Source organism: Carettochelys insculpta, chromosome 1, assembly GCF_033958435.1.
Source record: "Carettochelys insculpta isolate YL-2023 chromosome 1, ASM3395843v1, whole genome shotgun sequence".
NCBI lineage: Eukaryota > Metazoa > Chordata > Testudines > Carettochelyidae > Carettochelys > Carettochelys insculpta.
In genome coordinates, this window is record NC_134137.1 from 204,450,039 (window position 1) to 204,468,459 (window position 18,421).

Below are 18,421 nucleotides of genomic sequence, written 5' to 3' on the forward strand. Positions count from 1 at the left end.
ACTATAAATAGCCTGGTAAATGAGCCAAACAAGGCTCTGCCTGCTCCTTCACTACTAGGCCCACGCACACAATTATTCTTGTGAATGTACTTGGAGAACGTTAGATTCAGCGCTGCAGCCAGCCAGGAAATCTGACAGCAGCCACATTTTTCTAACACTGATGCCTCAGGAGAGCTCCATGTGGCCCAGAAAAGACTGGAAATGTGCTAGCACTCCTTAATATCACTTCTCCATCCCTCTCTAAGGCTACAGCTGTGCTGACCGAGAGACTGACCCGGTCAGGGTCTATCCTCTGGGATTCGATTTCACACGCCCACTGGGAATGCACAACATCAAGCTAGAGGGGCTCAGCAATTGACCCCTGCAATCGTCATTATCGTGAGGAGTAACGTAGGTCAATGGGAGCTTCTCCTGTCGACCTCCCTCCATGAGGAAGGCCAGATAAGTTGATCCTAGATATGTTGATTCCAGCTACACAATTGCCATAACTGGAATTACACATCTAGGACTGACTTTCAGGTCTAGTTTAGACCTGCCCTTAGAAACGTAAAGGCCCAGGTAGTTTTTCTCTTTATAAAGAAGTGACATTCATTCAGCCTAGAAAAAGAAACAATATCACACAACACAAGCAAACAATCGCAATTGTCTTCAGTGCTTCACAACCAGTCCATAAAGAAAACATGCCTGTTGTGGCAGATCAGAGGCTGCAACTGACAAGTGCCTGATGGAGAGGGAACATTTTGGGTGCTGGATGAACTCCTTTTTGTTCCCCTCCTAAGTTCCCAGAGGGTGCAGTCCTGCAGCTGGGGCTTGTCAGGAGTCAGCTAGCAACAGGCTGCAATCAAGCACCTGCAAACAGTTAAGGCCCCCAGGCTCCCTATAAAAGGCTTTCCCCAGGTAGCAGGAGGGACAGAGTGATGCCCAGAGAGAAGGAGGCTGGAGTTTTGAGAGAACAGAACAGAACAGAGTAGAGCCAACTGACACCAGCCACAAGGTACCAGAGGGAAGTGGTGGGTGCAGAGGCCCAGGGAAAGGTCGCTGCCATCCAGCGGGGCAAAACCCCCGCTGGCTCCCTCCTTCCTTAGGGTCCCTGGGCTGGAGTCCAGGGCAGTGGGCAGGACTGGACTCCCCGCACCCTTCCCCTGGAGGGGTACCCAATTCAGGCCAAACAAGGGTAGCTCGAGACAGAGGGAGAGGAACCCATTCCACCTCCACTTAAGACTGGCCTGTGATGAAAATGGCTCGGTAAAGGGAGACCATGCCTTTGAGAAGTCCCAGGGCAACACAAGGGCCTCTGTGAGTCTCTGAAGCACACAAGGAGCTGCCCAGAAGCGCAGGACCCCTAAGGAACCGACAAGGGGTCCATCACACTGTGCAGAAAAAACTCACCAGATTAATGTGAGAAGATGAATCTTTCTGCAGACATTCCAGGAGCAGGAAAAGCATCTAGAGTCATTAAGTACATTATAGGTGGCCTTGGAATTTTACAGAGGTCTTTAATTCATCCCAACATAGGGCTTAAGTAACCAGTATAAGGAAACAGCAAACAACTCTGCTGGGTCCATTACATATTCAAATTGAGGAATTCATCGAGTTAAAAGTATGATTCCATAATCCTTCTCTTAATACAACCATTGTTATTTCTTCATGAGGCCATTCTGAATATGGTCAAAACACTGAGGTTACTGTACAGTTAATGTGTCTGAGCTGCTTAATGTCCTTACAGCCTACCCATAAAGGACTCTCTCTCTCTCTCTATGAAAGAGAGAGACTGACTCCTGTTATATATTGTTTATTAAATTGAGAGAGGTAGTGCCTTGATAACACTGGAGAATTAAAGCTAAGGCTTGTTCCTCCATTGCCTTCCAGCTGTTACTATCACCTAAACCTGTGCAAAGCAAGTATAGCATTTTACATCAATTTTGCACAGCTATAAACGCTGATAGAAGTTATGAGGCACTGGAGAATCAAGTTTTGTTGAGTGTATACAATGAAAAGATTTTTCCTACTACAGGTTGAACCTCTCTAACCTGGCAGCCTCAAGACATGACCAGTGCCGGACAAGAGAATTTGCCGGACTATGGGAGGTCAATATTATCTACCAGTATTATCAACACTTTCACATCTTACTGGGCTCTTAGAAGACATTTATGGTAAATTACAGCTAAATAATAGCACAGAACATGGAGAGTAAGGACTGATGGCTGTAAACAAACTTTATGGGACCACAGGAAACTTGGCTACACCCATCATAAGTGACCATCCAGCTAACTAAAATCATGCCGGATTACAGATGTTCCCAGATGAGTTCCAGATCAGAGAGGTTCAACCTGTACATAGAATCCTCTGCTGGTGCTAATATTATTACTAATATTGGGGGTCTTCATCCTCTTTTCCATTTTTATGTCTGCGACAGATTATTCCCCCTTCATGTGTACTTAGAGCTGCTCTTGTTTATGTAAGTTGATATGAGCAATCTATTTTCTGAGGAGGGACACACCTTGGTTTAGTGGCCTCAGGCTACGTTCATCTCAGATGTACCCAGAGCAGAATACTTTCTCATTTGCTCCCTCTGAAAGACCATCTGATATAGAATCTTGGACTAGATCCTCTATGGGGTTGGGAAATGCTTACCAGTAGGATTTCATTAGGTTAGACAGTAAGAGGTTTGTGCAATCCAGAAGGTCATCAGGTCCCACCCCCATTATCTGTCTGTAGCTAGATCCCTCAATAATACAGGGTTTCTTCACAGAAGAACAGCTCCTATAGCTGGTTTGGCCTGGTCTCCCTCCTTTAGCAGGGGTGCCACATATGTGCAGCCTTCAGTGGATGATTTTCATAGCAATATCCTATAACATAAGGGTAAGCCATTGAAGGGTGCTTCTTGAGGGCATACAGAGGTGCAGCCACAAAGTACTGTGAAAGGTGCACAAGGGTGCCAAGATATTACAGTATGGATCGAACAGAGTCTCCACGCTCATAGTGGTGCGTGAACACACAGGCAAACAGTTCGATATGAAACCTCCAGTGAACAGACTTTTCCATTCTAAAGCTGGGCCTGTCTCTGCCTGCTAATTCTGTCTTTTGCATCCCTGTGTTACAGCCCCTCCCAATCTCCAGCACGAGGTTGGATATTTCTCAGTGCAAGATACACTTCCAACAAGCAACCATTTGTCACAGAATACAGGAGGGTCATACCAGTAAGAAGAAAATGAAAGTGCAGTGCAGCAGAGAGACAGACAAACAAGGTGAGAGGGAGGGTGGGTCAATAAAGGGTTAAATGACTGAATACCTGGCATAATCTCCACAGCAAAACTGGGCAAGAGATCAGCAAGCAGCCCTGTCCTGCCTAGAAAAGACAGAAGAAGGAGAACAGAAAGGAGAGAGGTTACTACAGGAAAATCACACTCCCAGTCCCTGCCTTTGCCTCCAGCCCCCTTCCTATCATTGAATTGACCCCCATACTCTCTGTGCAGTGAACTATATGGTTCAGGGATTTCATCATCTCCTCGTAATTGGCCCTGCTCAAGGCTTTGTGGGTATGTATCACTTGGCCTTGATTTGACCATCTAGGCTGGGGAGGGGTGAGAGCAGAGAAAGCAATGGACCCTTTCCCATCTGGGCAGAGGCTTATAAAAAGGGGGTCCATGTAGCATGATTCCTAGGTGATGCCTGGATAGTGTTGTTCTACATACACGCACACTACATGTAGACATTCACAGTCACACTCAAACACACTCATTTGGGAGCCTGAATGATTTAGTTTGTAAAGAATCATTTTACTGGCATGAAAGAGAGAGAAAGTGCAAAAGACCATAAACTGGCTGGATTACAAAAGGCTTGACCTCATTGCTCCCTGCAAGTAAGCTGCATGCATGTGTGATGTTCTTCCGTACAGGACACTGCAGCTGCACAGATAGGTCCAAGACAAATGGCATAATACATGCCTATAGAAGGGTGGAGGTATGATGGAATGTCTGTGTAACCTGGTGATGCTTTGAAGAATAAAGCCAATATCCAGATGAAGCAAACCAACCAGGGAAAGATTTTTGTACAATGTCACCGGACCCCTTGCTTTTTTTCCATTTGAATTTAAGATGAATGTGACAAAATTCAAGCCCTAAGGGCAACTGCGTACTCACTTGTTTTGGGGCTGTATGCATGAAATGTTGCAGTCCACAGCATACGTCCTAAGTGTAGGTAAATTATACTATATGCATCTGTGCCTATACAGAATGCCCCGCATGCCTCTGTGCAATGTGTATTTTTATATAATTCTAACAGTTTGCTAGGTTATTTACAGACATGAAGGAAGGAGAAGAGCATGCAATTTTAACAGACACATATGGGGGACGGAAAGTAAGGCAAGCAGCAACCAACTTTAAAGTCACCTTTAACACTCCCACCTCCAGGTTTTGCAAGGAGGTTAACTGGATCCAGAATCCTTGGTTTCTAGTCTCTCCCTGATGCATGTTAAAAGCAATCAGAATCTCACTCGACACTTTTTCATTGCTTCAACAGAGCAGCTAGAGAGATCAGAAATCCACACAAATGGCTGCTGGGGCCCCAAGGAGCATTCTCAGTTCAGGCAGCACTTCATAACCCCTTACAACTCATCAAACTGTTCTGGTACTCACTATAAAACCATCAGTCCCAACAAGCTGTCAAAACCTGCGCAGAAGTAGTAAAGCTGATCTTTCAGATAAAGTGGTCCTTGTTTATTACTTTAAAATAGGGTTCTGTCCATCAATCTATAACAACATATTCATCTACATGTCCAAAGAGTTTCATGGAATCCAAGTAGTCGATTCCCTGCAAGGACCCAAAGCCCAGACTACTCTCAGCCAGTATTCACATATGCCTATGTCATGTACACAAGACATGGGCTGTGCATCAGATGCCTTCCAGGTTACCCTTGCATAGGACAGGCATTCTTTATACATGCATACCGGATGTATGTCTCCCATCACAAGGATGTTATACTCATACATGCTCCACATCCACAATAAATATATGCCTCATTTATACAAAAGGATCACATGTGTGCACAATATATTGGCAGGAACAAACACACATTTACACTGCATGGGTGCAGAAAGCATGGCTGCCACATGTCTGTTTACTCCGCATGCTGGCAGACTGTATCCCTTGTAATGACCTCAGAGGTAAGTGGATGGTAATATAAACCAGGCTAAAGGTGGGACTATGATGTGAAGAGATAAGTGGGCGATATATCAGTTGGGAGGAAGGAGCAGCCCCATGTATCGTCATCTCTCAATGGAGTGCCTATAATTTGCTGCTCACCCTAAAACCTGAGCTCCCTGCAACAGTGCTGAGTTATATGGCTAGATCTTCATGCTTTCAGGAATGGTAAAACTCTTTTCTCCCCATAAGATGTTATGGGGGGAGCAAATGTCAGAAACAATGCTGCTGTTGGAACGTCCTAAACTGCTGAGACACCAAACAGGATGATCATTTCATTCAATCTGTACAACCACTCAGTAAGACCCCGTCAATAAGCACAATCTAATGTGTTAGGACTCAGGAGGAGAGAGTACAGGTCTCTTCACCATGCCAGGCAGGCACATAAAGCTGCAACCCTGAGAATTCAGCAAAATTCCCACCTTTGCATAGGCAGGTTCTGCATTGCCTCAGCGCTCATGGCTTTCCTCCCTGTCTGTCTGAGGGATTCAGTCTGTGAAGGAATTCACAAAGCCCTCTCAGGAGAGGCCAGTTCAGTGAAACCTAGGGCAGAGGCCACATCTGAATTTAAAACTGTTGATGTGAATAGTCAAGTCGGCTACCAGAAAACAATACAAAAAATTCACCGAGCCATGATGCCTCAGCCAGCTTTCAGCACTTTGATTCTTTCCCCAGGCTGAGTTAATTCACTGATAACCTGTCCCCTCAGCACCATGTAACTCCCCTCCTTCACAGACCCTCCCCCTGCTCATCATTTTTAATAAGGGCTGTTAAGTAGGCTAGGCTGCAGACACACTAGAGCTGACCCAGGCACTCTTGTTCATACCAGTGGTTACCACAGCAACGGCTGGGGGAGGTAGCACACAGGCTTGTCATGAATGCTCACTAATTGAAGGCCAACTTTCCTCCCACAATGATGAGCAACAAGTGAAGCAAAAATATACCACGAGAGGGAGGGATTAGAGAGCCCAAGGAGATGGGGAGTGAGGTGTATGATTCTTTCACCTCTAAATTTAGCTTCACTCAGGGCCAGGGTGGCAGTGACAAAAAGTGCCCTGCAGGAGAAGAACTGGGGGCATCGGCCTAGTTCTTAGGGAACCGGCACCCTTGCTGGCCACCCCAAATGGGATTGGATGCCTGCTGCCCCCGTGCCCAGAAAGCCAAGTACGCAGTGGGCCATGGAGCTCTACTCCCCTCTGCACCCCTAAACTAGGTGGTCAGTCTGGTGGAGGTCAGTGGGGAGAAAGCTCATAGCCCCTGTCCTGTCCCTGTCCCACAAAGGAAGGCCAGCGCTCCATCTCAGTCTGGCTCCTGCCAGCAGCACCAAACTCATTTGTTAAGCAAGTGTGAAAGAGGGAGAGTGGCACTAGAAAGAAGCTGTCCAGGAGAAAAAAGCTTATTCAAATACCCCTATTAGCGATTATCCATTTGTGTTGTCTACGTATTATTGCTTGGCCCGGCTCAGAAAGCAGACTGCGAGCATTCTGTTAAATGGATTGAAATGGCTGTCTCACATCAAGGTCTCTTCTGTAACTGCCTCTGTATCCACAAGGACTGTAACTTCTTACGCTAGCACTTGCGAGTGAATCTCAGGGGACACCTCATATGAAGGGGACTAGATGACCCCATTTTCCAGGACTGTTCCAGATGGTTTTATTCAAAGGAGGCGTTTGTCCTTGTGTCAATACAAATCTGGGATGTGTCGGCACTGCCTGTATTTCCGCCGCACTGCTGATTACGCTTTCCGCACAAGCAACTCCAGCAGCTGCTGCTCAGTTGTTCTCCGCAACATGCACCTGCTGCCTCTCAGGCACAAGCGGAAGTTATGGCTACTCAGCAGCAGCTGAGAGGCACAAAGACTAGAGTGGCAGTCCGTCACTAAGGGGGTGGAGGTCCTTTAGCCCTGTAGCTGGGCTCCAGTGTAGAGGGACTGGGGAGGGAGAGGAAAATTGGGGATAAGGCAAGAGAAAGCAGAGCAGACCTGGAAGGTGGGGAAGAAAAGGGAAGTGGAGGTGTCCTACAATAGGTGGGAGGAAGGGAGGAGAAAACAAAAGAACATAAGAGCGTAATACGCAGGGTAGGTGATTTACCCAGAAAGAGAGGCACAGGAAGTTAGATCTGACCTGCAGCAGAGAAGACAAACGGCAGAACGGAATGGGGTACATAGAGAAGAGGGTAAAAAAATAGAGCTGGAGAAAATAATGAGGGAACGCAGGGGTAAGTATACAAAAGCAGAAGAATCAGGGACAGGAATGACAATATGTTCCCTTTGGGGGGTTGACACTCTGGTTCCCCCAGCTCCTGGCAGCAGTGCCTCATTGTGGAGGACAGTAGGGGCACAGCCATCTAATCCCTTCTCAGCAGCACATGAACATGCAATTCTTGTTAATATGTACTACACTCTAGGGACCCTGGCACTTGGAAACCAACCCAGTAGGGACATCAGAAAGCCAAGTGGAGAAAGCGTGGCTCTTGTAAATCAGTGGCTCTTCCAAGGCAGCTGCTGGGAGATTTATTGGGAGAGTGTGGCCTTGTAAACTTTTCCTTTTTCCTGTCCTTATTTCTCTGTTTGTCAATCCAAGGGAGAAACAGAGGCAGTGGTTCTTGGAGATCAAAGCTTTAGTAGGCAACAAAGACCTCCAAGGAGGCTGTTGCTATGGAAACCTTAGTAGCTGAGGCCTTTTAATCATGCCATTCTACTTTGTTAGCAGCGTGTGGCTGGGGCTGGCAAATAAGAAGGGAAAAAATCCTTGGCAACAAGTAGTATTTCTAAATGGCATGAAATAAGTAATGTGGGGGGGGGGGGGTGGAGGGGGTTTGGACAGTTTCAAGAGAGACACAGCAATGCTGTGCAGGTATGCAGCAAATGATCTATGGGAAAGCCTCATGATACAGGAGTTTAGCAGGAAAGAAAACCCTTCCTGCCCTCTCCTGGCACCAAAGCACCCACAGATGAGAATACAAACTGGTGTTGTTTGTCTTATCCTTCCTAAAAGAATTGCTCCTTGCTCCTGCCCGCTTTACGCCTCCCTAGCTCAGGCAGAGCTATGGGTAGGAAGGTCCTGGTTATAAAGCTGTGTGCAGGCCTTCCTCAGCTGAACTCTAGGCCCCTAGCCTTCTGTGCTTACCAGCGACACAGAGGCCACGTCTACACTACAAGATAAAATTGAATTTCAAAGCATTAGCTCAATATTATAATGTCACAGTTAATACTATTATCTTGATTTATTGAGCTGTAATACTGTTTACAAAATATCAATATTGCAGGATGGGTATAGTGTCTAATTTGAAATTAAAATCTCAAATCAAGGCTAGTGTGGAAGCGCCCTGTCCTTCATTTGAATTTATTAACCTCCAGCAGCATCCCATATGTATCCCACAAAGCTACGTCGTGACCCGCCAAGGATGGCCACTTTGTGTGCAGGAAGAAGGTCAAAGGAAGCCTGCAAAGTTTTGACTGAATCTGAATCTGAATTTGAATTGGAATTCAGCAGTCCAGTCCTGCAAATATAAAGGGCTCCCATTAAGAAAAAATTCCTTTGTCCACCGCATCACATCGCATCGGTAGCTATTATTGGCAGCCCTTTACTGCAATCATGAGTATTCAGGGTAGCGATCTGCCTAGCACTTCTGAGTGTCTCAAGAGAGCCCCAGCTTGGAACCACCAGGAGCGTCTGGATCTCACTGCCACTTGGGAGGCCAATCAGTGGCGAAGAGACTTCGGGTGGCCAAGAGAAATGCGGCAATCTATGAGCAGATGTCACACAAGATGACCACCCGAGGTTACTCCCAGGACGCTGTGCAGTGCCACGTGAAGATGAAAGAACTCCGTCAGTCCTATCAAAAAGTCCGAGAAGCCAACCAGCGGTTGGGGCAGCTCCACAGACCTGCCGCTATTATCAACAGCTGCACATGCTTATGGGGAGTGACCCCACCATGGAGCTCAGTCTGAATTATGACACTTGCAGAGGCCCTGGTATGCATTTCAGGGTGAGCCAAGAGGAGCTGGGTGGCCAGGAGGAAGAGGGCAGTGGAGAGAAGGAAGGGAGCAATGAGCAGGGGACAGAGGAAGTTGTTCCAGACAGCTCAGAGCTCTTCACAATCGACCTGGAGCCAGGCCCCTCCACACCGGTCACCTCCATGCCAGTCCCCAAGCCCCCTGGACCAAGCAGTTCACGTGAATATTCATTCTGCATGCTAGAAGTGGGTTGAAAGTGGGTACAGCTATGGGGTTGGGTATAGGTACGGGTTTGCTAGCTATGGTCCTGTGCCCCTCATACCAGCATGTTAATGTTTCTTGGGATGGAGCGCTTCTCCCTTTTGGAGATCTCCTTGAAGGCATCATCCAGGCACTTGTATTTTTTTAACAAGGTTCTTGGGCAGGCCTGACTTGTTGGGGCTTCCACAGTAGCACACCTTGCCATGCCAGGCAATCAGATAGTGGTCTGGCATCATGACACCAAACAGCATTTTAGCAAATTTTCCAGGCTTTTGGTCACACAGCAGGAGTAGCTGTGCTTTCACCATAGCTGTTAGTTTTAGGAGGGTGATATCTTCTTTAGCAATCTGCAGAAGCACAGGAATTTGCATCTTTTTTTTTTTTTAAAAAAACCCTGTTTCCTGACCCTTTACATTTGCCTGCAGCAGCTGGTGGGCACTCTGCTCCCCGCCCCCAATGCAGTTTGCAGGCTCAGCAGGGTTTCCCCCACCCCATGTCCCTTTCCCCTAGTATTTTTTTTTTCATTTTTCAGGACTCCCCAGTGCCACAAGGCTGCCATGATCTGGGCATTTCCCCTCCCATGTCCCTTGCCAAGCAGCATTTGTTTTCATTTTTCAGGAATCCCCCAAGCCCCACAGCTGCAGGGCTCTGCTGGACTTTTCCCCTTCCATGTCCCTTTCCCCCAGCATTTCGTTTGATTTTTCAGGACCCCCCAGCCCCATGCAACTGCAGTGCACAGCTGGGCATTTCCCCTCCCCTGTCCTTTTACTTTCCGCCTCTCTTTGGATTATTTATTTTATTTTTCTTTACATTTCTTTAATTGTACATCGAGGCCCCCTCCCTCCATGCAGCCATCCATGTGGCTCTAACTGAACCCATCCCCACTGACCCCTACATGCAGCTTGACCATGGGGGGAGGACTGCTCCAGGAATGGCCAAAAATTTTTTTCCCTGCCACAGGACACCCCCAGGACACCTGGTGGCTTTCCCTGCTTTGCAGCCCCCTACTTTACCCCAAAATGCAGACAATTGCTTATAGCTTGCAATGTCCACAAAGAAAATGTGCTGGATAAGTGATAGCAAGTGATGTACTGTGAAATGCACACTTAGAATCCCATCCTTAATAACCCATGAGTGTCCTTGAAAAAGTTAACTTTCCTTGACAGTAGACACAGACCCCCATTCATTGCACTTCAAAGCACATTATGTGACTTGTATCTTAATTTGACCTTCATTTTCCAAGGCCAATGCCCAGCATAGCAGAGAACTGAAGATGAAAGAAATGCAAACAAGATCTGATCCTGCAGCATATGGAAAAGACTGAGGCAGAACACACCCCAGCTGACAAAGGACACTGCCGAGCGGTGTCACAGTCAAGCAGAGTTGAAACACAGAATGTTTGACCTCCAGTAGCAACAAGTGGCAAAGCTGAGTGAGGCCACGGCAAAGCTCGCAATGGCTGTTACTGAGCAAACAGAGGTGCGGTGCTCCCTGCTTACAGCTGCAGAGGCACTCCCAACCAGCAGTGCAGCAGCCGATACCTGCTGGCCGGAGTCCCCTGATGAGACATTGCCCAGCCCACGTCTTCGCAGTCCCCACACGCAGGGAGGAGAGGCAAGGATAGCCTGCCACTCCAGCCCCAACAGCCACCACGAAAGGCTATTCGAGCGCCCTTGAGAAGGCTTCTTTTCCCTGCAACTTAAACCTCTCCTCCCCCAAAATAAGATCATTCCTTTGAGCTTGGTGTGATTTTGTGGAGTGCAGGAGTGCGGGGGAAACACAAATCAAACTGGGTGGCTGGGAGGGGGCTGAAGGCACAGCTGCCTGCTGATACTCCCTGGTCCGCAGCAAACAGGTGGCTGAGGGAACCTGGTGGGTTGCAGGTGGAGGGCTGAAAGCACAGCTGCCCACTCATACTCCCTGGTCCACAGTAGATGCACAGATGAGAGAACTGGGCAGGTTGGGGGCGAAAACACAAATGAAACCAGGCCGCTGGGGGAGGGCTGAAGGCAGAGCTGTCCACTTATACTCCCTGGTCCACAGCAGACATGTTGCTGAGGGAACCAGGCACGTTGGGGCTAAGCTGAAGGCACAGCAGCCCACCACAGGCATTCTACTTACTGCAACTTAACCCCCTGCCACTAAGTAAAAGCATTCATTCATTAAGACACGGTATGATTTATTGGCATTACGACAGAGAAATACATGAGTAGCATGTGCATTACAGATCATTCACAAAGCTATTTTTAAAGTATCCTTTATGGGTGTTGCCTCAGTGTGGCTACTGGTGGATGGTTGTGCAGGTGACTGTGAGTAAGCCCTGCCTATGGCCTCAGCTTCAGAATTGCAGATTGATGGGAAAGTCTCCCCCCTAGATTCACATATGTTGTGCAAAATAGCACACGCAGTAATCAAGGTGGAGACATTACCTTCCAGAAAGGTCCAACCGTGTCAATAAACATCTGAACCTCACTTTCCAACGGCCAAAGGCGCATTCCACCACAATTGTGCACCTGCCCAGTCTGTGAGTAAAGTGTTCCTTGCTGGGGTCCTGGGCTCCTGTGTAGGGCTTCCTAAGGCAAGGGAGCAGAGGGTAAGCAGGGTCACTCAATATAACAATAGGCATCTCCACATCACCAATCTTGATCTTCCCAACGGGGAAAGAGTCTCATCCATGAGATTTCGGAAGAGTCCAGAATTTTGGAATAGGTGCACATCATGAATCCTCCCCGACCAGCCAACATTAATGTCAGTAAAACAACCTTTGTGATCTACCAACCTCTGCAACACCATCGAGAACTACCCCTTTCAGTTTATATACTCAGAGGCCAGGTGGTCCGGGCCCATGATAGGGATGTGTGTGCCATCTACTGCCCCACCACAGTTTGGAAATTCCTGGAGAATAAAGCCATCCACTATGGTCTGTACATCTCCGAGGGTCACAGTCTTCCTGAGGAGATGCCGACAGATTGCATGGGCCACCTCCATCACCACGGACCCCACTGTAGATCTGCCCACTCTGAAGTGATTTGCCACTGACTGGTAACTGTTGGGTGTTACAAACTTCCACAGTGCAATTGCCATTCACTTCTGAACCATTAAAGCCAGCCTCATTATTCGATGCTGCACTTCAGGGCCAGGGCCAGCACATCACAAAGTTCCATAAAAGTGGACTTTCGAATGTGAAAGTTTTGCGCCCACTGCTGGTGGTCCCAGGACTCCAAAACGATGTGGTCCCACCAGTGTGTGCTGGGTCACGAGTCCAAAACCACAGTTCCACTGTCACCAATGCATCCAGGGCAGCCAGCAGCTGTGAGATTTGCTCTTTCAAAACATTGTTGTCATCAGCATCCTTCAATAGCACACATCGTCCTTTGATAGTATATGTGCAAGTCACACAAAAGAACTTTGTCTTAGAAGGAAAAACTCTCAAACTCAAGAATTTGGAAATAGACTGACATGTGGTTATTGCAATCGACTGTGCAAATCCAATATTGGACTGATAAGCCATGAGAGAAGCTGCAGACTCAAACACTGCCAATAGATCCTCGCCACCGCTGCTAACCGCCGTCTCTCAAGATGAGAAGAGGCCATATATGCTGGTGCTATAAATTCTAGCACAGTGCTTGGAATTCTAGAATTCAAACATGAAACACCCACAAGCAACCTGGGCTAAGGCACTATGGGATAGGTACCCACGATGCACTGCTCAAGCTGTTGAAATTCCACAGGGCAATGGAGATGTGGAGACTCAACATGGAAAAAAGGTGGCTCGAATTTCATGAAGTTTTATAGACACTTAATTCACATTCATAATATCGAGGTTAAATAATCAAATTTATCTTATAGTGTACACACAGCCTGACACATCTGCCAACTACTCTGACAAGCGGGCTGGGATGTTACTGGCAGCTCTTCTGCAGAATAAAGCAAAATATTAATATCTGCCATCCTCTTAGGTCAATTTCCTGGTATGAATTCTCCCACCTCTGCATCATAGAAGCTGATGTGGGCTCAGTCTGTTTTGGGGCAGAAGTGACTAAAGCTGGCACTCTAAGGCTACGTCTACACGTGAAGCCAACATCGAAATAGCTTATTTCGATGTAGTGACATCGAAATAGGCTATTTCGATGAATAACGTCTACACGTCCTCCAGGGCTGGCAACGTCGATGTTCAACTTCGACGTTGCATGGCACCACATCGAAATAGGCGCTGCGAGGGTACGTCTACACGCCAAAGTAGCACACATCGAAATAAGGGTGCCAGGCACAGCTGCAGACAGGGTCACAGGGCGGACTCAACAGCAAGCCGCTCCCTTAAAGGGCCCCTTCCAGACACAGTTGCACTAAACAACACAAGATACACAGAGCCGACAACTGGTTGCAGACCCTGTGCCTGCAGCATGGATCCCCAGCTGCCGCAGCAGCAGCCAGAAGCCCTGGGCTAAGGGCTGCTGCCCACGGTGACCATAGAGCCCCGCGGGGGCTGGAGAGAGAGCATCTCTCAACCCCCCAGCTGATGGCCGCCATGGAGGACCCGGCAATTTAGACGTTGCGGGACGCGGATCGTCTACACGGTCCCGTCGAAGTAGGGCGCTATTCCGATCCCCTCATGAGGTTAGCGACTTCGACGTCTCACCGCCTAACATCGAAGTTAACTTCGAAATAGCGCCCGACGCATGTAGCCGCAACGGGCGCTATTTCGAAGTTAGTGCCGCTACTTCGAAGTAGCGTGCACGTGTAGACACAGCTCAAGTCAGGTAAAATAAGTCACCTTATTGACTAAGGATTATGTGCGCGTGCGCGTGCGTGTGCATGCGCGCGCACTCACACACACACACACACACACACACACACACACACACACACACACACACACACACACACACAGAGTGATTCCTTTAGACAGAGGTAGATAAAGGCCCTGATTCAGCAACCCTCGCCCAGAAGTGCTCTGCTGAACTTCGGGCACATGCTGCACTGTTCTCTTCTGAATGCTCATGTGATCCAGGAGGCCAGCACAATGTTCCAGTGTGTGCATTTACAGCCTCTGCGCAAGCTGGATTTTACTATAACCTTCACCGGAGTAGCATCCACCATTAAGGAAAGAGGTATTTCTCCAGCAGAACCAGGCCCTCACCACCTGATGAGGGTCAGATGAACTGCACCCTAGAATACCTTCCACTTCTCTGATTTCAGGTTTTAACTTCCGACTTCTAGGGGATTAATGTAAGGCAAATTATGGCTCATGCTTCAAAAGAAAAGAGTTGATTTTAGCTGATGTTAAAATACTGTTTTTCTTGTCTAAGGGCTTGTCTATACAAGAAGCAATACCAATGTAAGGTAGGGTGCGAATTTAAGGTGAGGGAGTTATACTGGTGTAAACCCCCATCAGTCATTTTTATTAAGGTACAATAGTGGCTGAGCTGGAGTTTACTAAACCAGAGCAAGGGATAGAGTAGTACTAGGCTAGAGAGGTCCCACCCCTGCGCACCTGTATGGCATGCTCCAGACTGGGGTGAGCACACTTCTTAGGTCATGCCTTTCTTTTGGGCCCTGCAAACAGCTGGGCCCCCCAACCTGTGGGGGAAATACAGGAAGGGATGTGGGGTGGGGCACTTCAGGGGGTGCCCCAAAGGGGGAAGGGTGATCAGGAGGAGTACCCCAGGAGGGTACCTTTTCAATCCAGAAACTCGCCAGCTGCCCCGCCACTTGACTCAGGGCCTCTGCACATGCTGATTGGCCCAGCAGCCATTGGGGGGACAGTGGGGTGTTCCCTTGGGACCGCAACGGCTGCATGGGAGAAATCAGAGTGCTGGGGAGGCAGCAGAAGCTGGTGGGGAGGGAGCAAATTGCACTGCTCCCCTCTTACAAAATGTCCTACCTCTACTTTGTGCACCCCTGCTCCAGATCAAAGGATAGTTTAAACTGACAGAGAAAGGAGCTACAGCCTGCATCAAGAAGGGAGTCAGGCACCTGGACCTGTGAGAAGAGTGGCTTTCTCCAGCACTGAAAAATCTCCCATGTAGACAAGCCCTTATAACAAAAAGTGGTGCCCTCTCAATTCCTCTTGAGAGACGAGCCTCCAGAGAATCAGGGAGAACTTTAGGGCTGCCCACCCCCATTACCTGTCTCAATGCAGCAAAAACCAGCACACTGGGGATCTATTTGGTACACATTTTTTAAAAGACACAATATCACATTTTTGATTTACTGGGATCTTATCAGTTTAAACCTTAAACAAAGGGCTGCCTTCTCCTCTGGCCAGCCCCATAGGTGGCCATTTGCACATTTGCCAAGTGAGAGCTACAGGGACGTTTGGCACCCAGATACAAATGAGTGCTACAGGCACAGGGCAAGGAAGAATCAGACCCAGAAAATATCATATGTATACGCCACACTCACAATATACTTCATGAACATATGCAGAGAGAGACAGGGACAGAGAGCCTTCCACTGGGGAAGGAGCAGATTGTGAAGGAGGCTCACCCAGAACCAGCAGCTCCACTGACTCTTCATTCTTGCCCTCCAAGTCATCAGGGGTGATGATAAGACAGTAATAGAGCCCACTGTCTCCCCACATCAGCTTCCCAATCTGGAGGTCTGCATCTGAAAAAACAGAAAAACGCTGAGGGTGGGGTCATGCTCCATCCCCTGCAAAAAGTGAAGAACTGAAAACACTGTCTCCAACTCCAATGGCAACCCCCGAGAGCTGTCACTGATAGGAAAAGATCTTTGTTCCCCAGGAGTTTTGGGGGGATTACATCCCTATCTAGTGCTGTAGAAAAACGAAAGCCTCTAACTGTGCCTGATAGGATCAAGCCCACTTCCCACTAATTCCAGAGGGAGGTGGGATTGGATCATTTGAGAGTAACACAACCCAATTGCTCTGAAAAAGATGTAGCTCAGTTAATGCTGGTATTGAGTTGGGAACTGGAGTAATACAACAGGCAAGGCCCATAAAGAGTGCTAGGCAGAGGATGGAGCCCATGAACAAATCACCAACTCCTCTTCCTTTCGCCTTCCCTACTGGCAATGGCTCTGTGTCTTGAAGGAACTCCTGCTGGGCAAGCAGAGTTTAGAAGCTGCTTCCTCTGGAACACATCAGCCATCCACCAAAGATATCACTAGACAGCAAGTGATTCTCTCCCCCCCCCACACCCCGCACATCAGGGAATAAGGAGCTCGTTACCCCCACCAGCTAGCTGGCTTATTGAATCAAAGACGATGACTTGTGCTGAGAAGGCTTAATCTTACATGATCCCCTCCAGCAAACTAGCACTAACTGACTTCATGCAGCTCAGCCACCCCCCACTGATTTCACATAATTTAAATCTCTTCCTTTTCTCCCTCCCAAAGCAGGACTGGGTTCAGATCCCTACTGGAGTAGCTGGTGAAGCCTACAATTGAGATGCAGCACGACTCCATCATGCAGGAGAAGAGATCTGTTCAAAAGGAGAGGGAGAGTTTGTGAGAGGAAACCCCAGCCATGGAGACTAAGTTCACCACTGGGGGAGTTGGCAGCTCCAAGTCAGAATTTGGGCCCATCAGTGGGAACAATATGGAGAAGTCCAGAACTAAATGAATTTGGACACAGAATACCCCTGTTTACCCAGAAGAGAGTAACCCCTCCAGGTCAGGCCTGCAGCCCCTTTGTGGAGCAGTTCTGAAAGCCCCAGAGGAATAAATTTGAATTTCCCTCTCTGCATCAGATTTAGTTGGTGAAGTCCATTGTATAAGAACGAACTTGTACTACTGGGTCTTGGCACGTGACTAGAATCCCTGGGCACTATGATTATGGAGAAAATCACTGCCCAGATGGAGTTAGTTAAACAACTTCCAACAGCCTTCAGTATTCATAATTGCCAAGGAATGATTCTAAACAATACTAAAGCAGCCTGGAGGGCATTACCATGGACAATGGTGACATCTCTTTCCTTATAGAAGTCCCCTATTGTGACTGCAGATCCTTGCTTGGAGGCTACAACACGGACAGTCCTTCTGCTGTCCACGCAGTCCAGGTAGGGATCCCATTCCAGGTTTCTTTTGCTCAGTGCTTGTATCCCCGAAGCGGCAAGACCCAAAGCTTCTCCCGTGCGGTCCTGACAGTAGGATTTAAACTTCCATTGCACCACGGCCGGCTGGGTGGAGGAAGTAGAAAAATGGCAGCGAAGCAGAGCAGGCTGAAAGAGCATAGCAACCTTCTTCTTCTCAGGCACTGTGACCTGCAGTCCCTCAGCCAGAGCTACAAAAAAAAAAAAAAAAAAAAAAAAACCATTGGTGTCACCCCCACCGCATGCTACGGAAATGTGCTCTGGGCACAGATGGGATTAGATGCTTCACAATGGCGTCATTCTTGCATGCACACAGACTTCTTACACTGGTAACCAACTGGTCAATTGTGACTGACTAGTCAGTCCTGAAGACAGTCCCAGTCAATTGCAATTTCAGATGGCTCGGCAGGGCTGCTGCTAAGGCAGGCTTCCTGCTTATCCCAGCCCTATGCTGCTCCCAGAAACAACCAACATGGCCCCATGGTTGAGAGAAGGTCAGGGGTTTCCATGTGCTGCTCCTACCTGCAAACACAACCCTGAAGATCCCATTGGCTGGGAACAGAGAACTGTGGCCAATGGGAATTATGTGGGAGGTGCCTGCAGAAAGGGGCAGTTTGTGGAATCTCTCTGTCTCTCACACACACACACCCAGGGGCCACAGGAGCATGTTGGACCTTCCAGGGAATGGTGCAGGGCAGACAGGAAGCCTGCTTTAACCTCGCTGCGCAGCTGACCAAGAGCCACCCAGGGTAAGTGTCAACCAGCAAGAGATTGGATGCAGGAGGAGGTGTTGGTGTGAAAGATGGTTTCAGGGTGCCAGAGGGAGTTGGGGTGCTGGTTTTGGGAGTGGTGTTATGCAGCAAACTCCCCCACGGGGCTTACACCCCTCACCCAACCACCCCTCCCTCCCCCCCCAAACCCAAAAGGGAACCCTTTGGCCCCAACT

The 18,421-nt window shown here is 48.3% G+C and overlaps 1 protein-coding gene across 4 annotated transcripts in view; it reads right to left on the reverse strand.

The window, feature by feature from the left end:
• The window catches only part of ILDR2 (immunoglobulin like domain containing receptor 2), a 51,328-nt gene that overhangs the window by 20,280 nt on the left and 12,627 nt on the right, over nucleotides 1-18,421 (reverse strand). For 2 of the 4 annotated variants that reach the window (XM_074998081.1, XM_074998072.1), the window contains exons 2-3: nucleotides 17,334-17,666; nucleotides 15,911-16,030 (exon numbers count right to left, since the gene is read on the reverse strand). In XM_074998081.1, coding sequence (XP_074854182.1) covers nucleotides 15,911-16,030; nucleotides 17,334-17,666 — 453 coding nt within the window. Of the gene's footprint in view, nucleotides 1-3,292; nucleotides 3,350-15,910; nucleotides 16,031-17,333; nucleotides 17,667-18,421 lie in introns of all 4 variants that reach the window. The other 2 variants (XM_074998064.1, XM_074998089.1) reach the window with 2 other exon arrangements.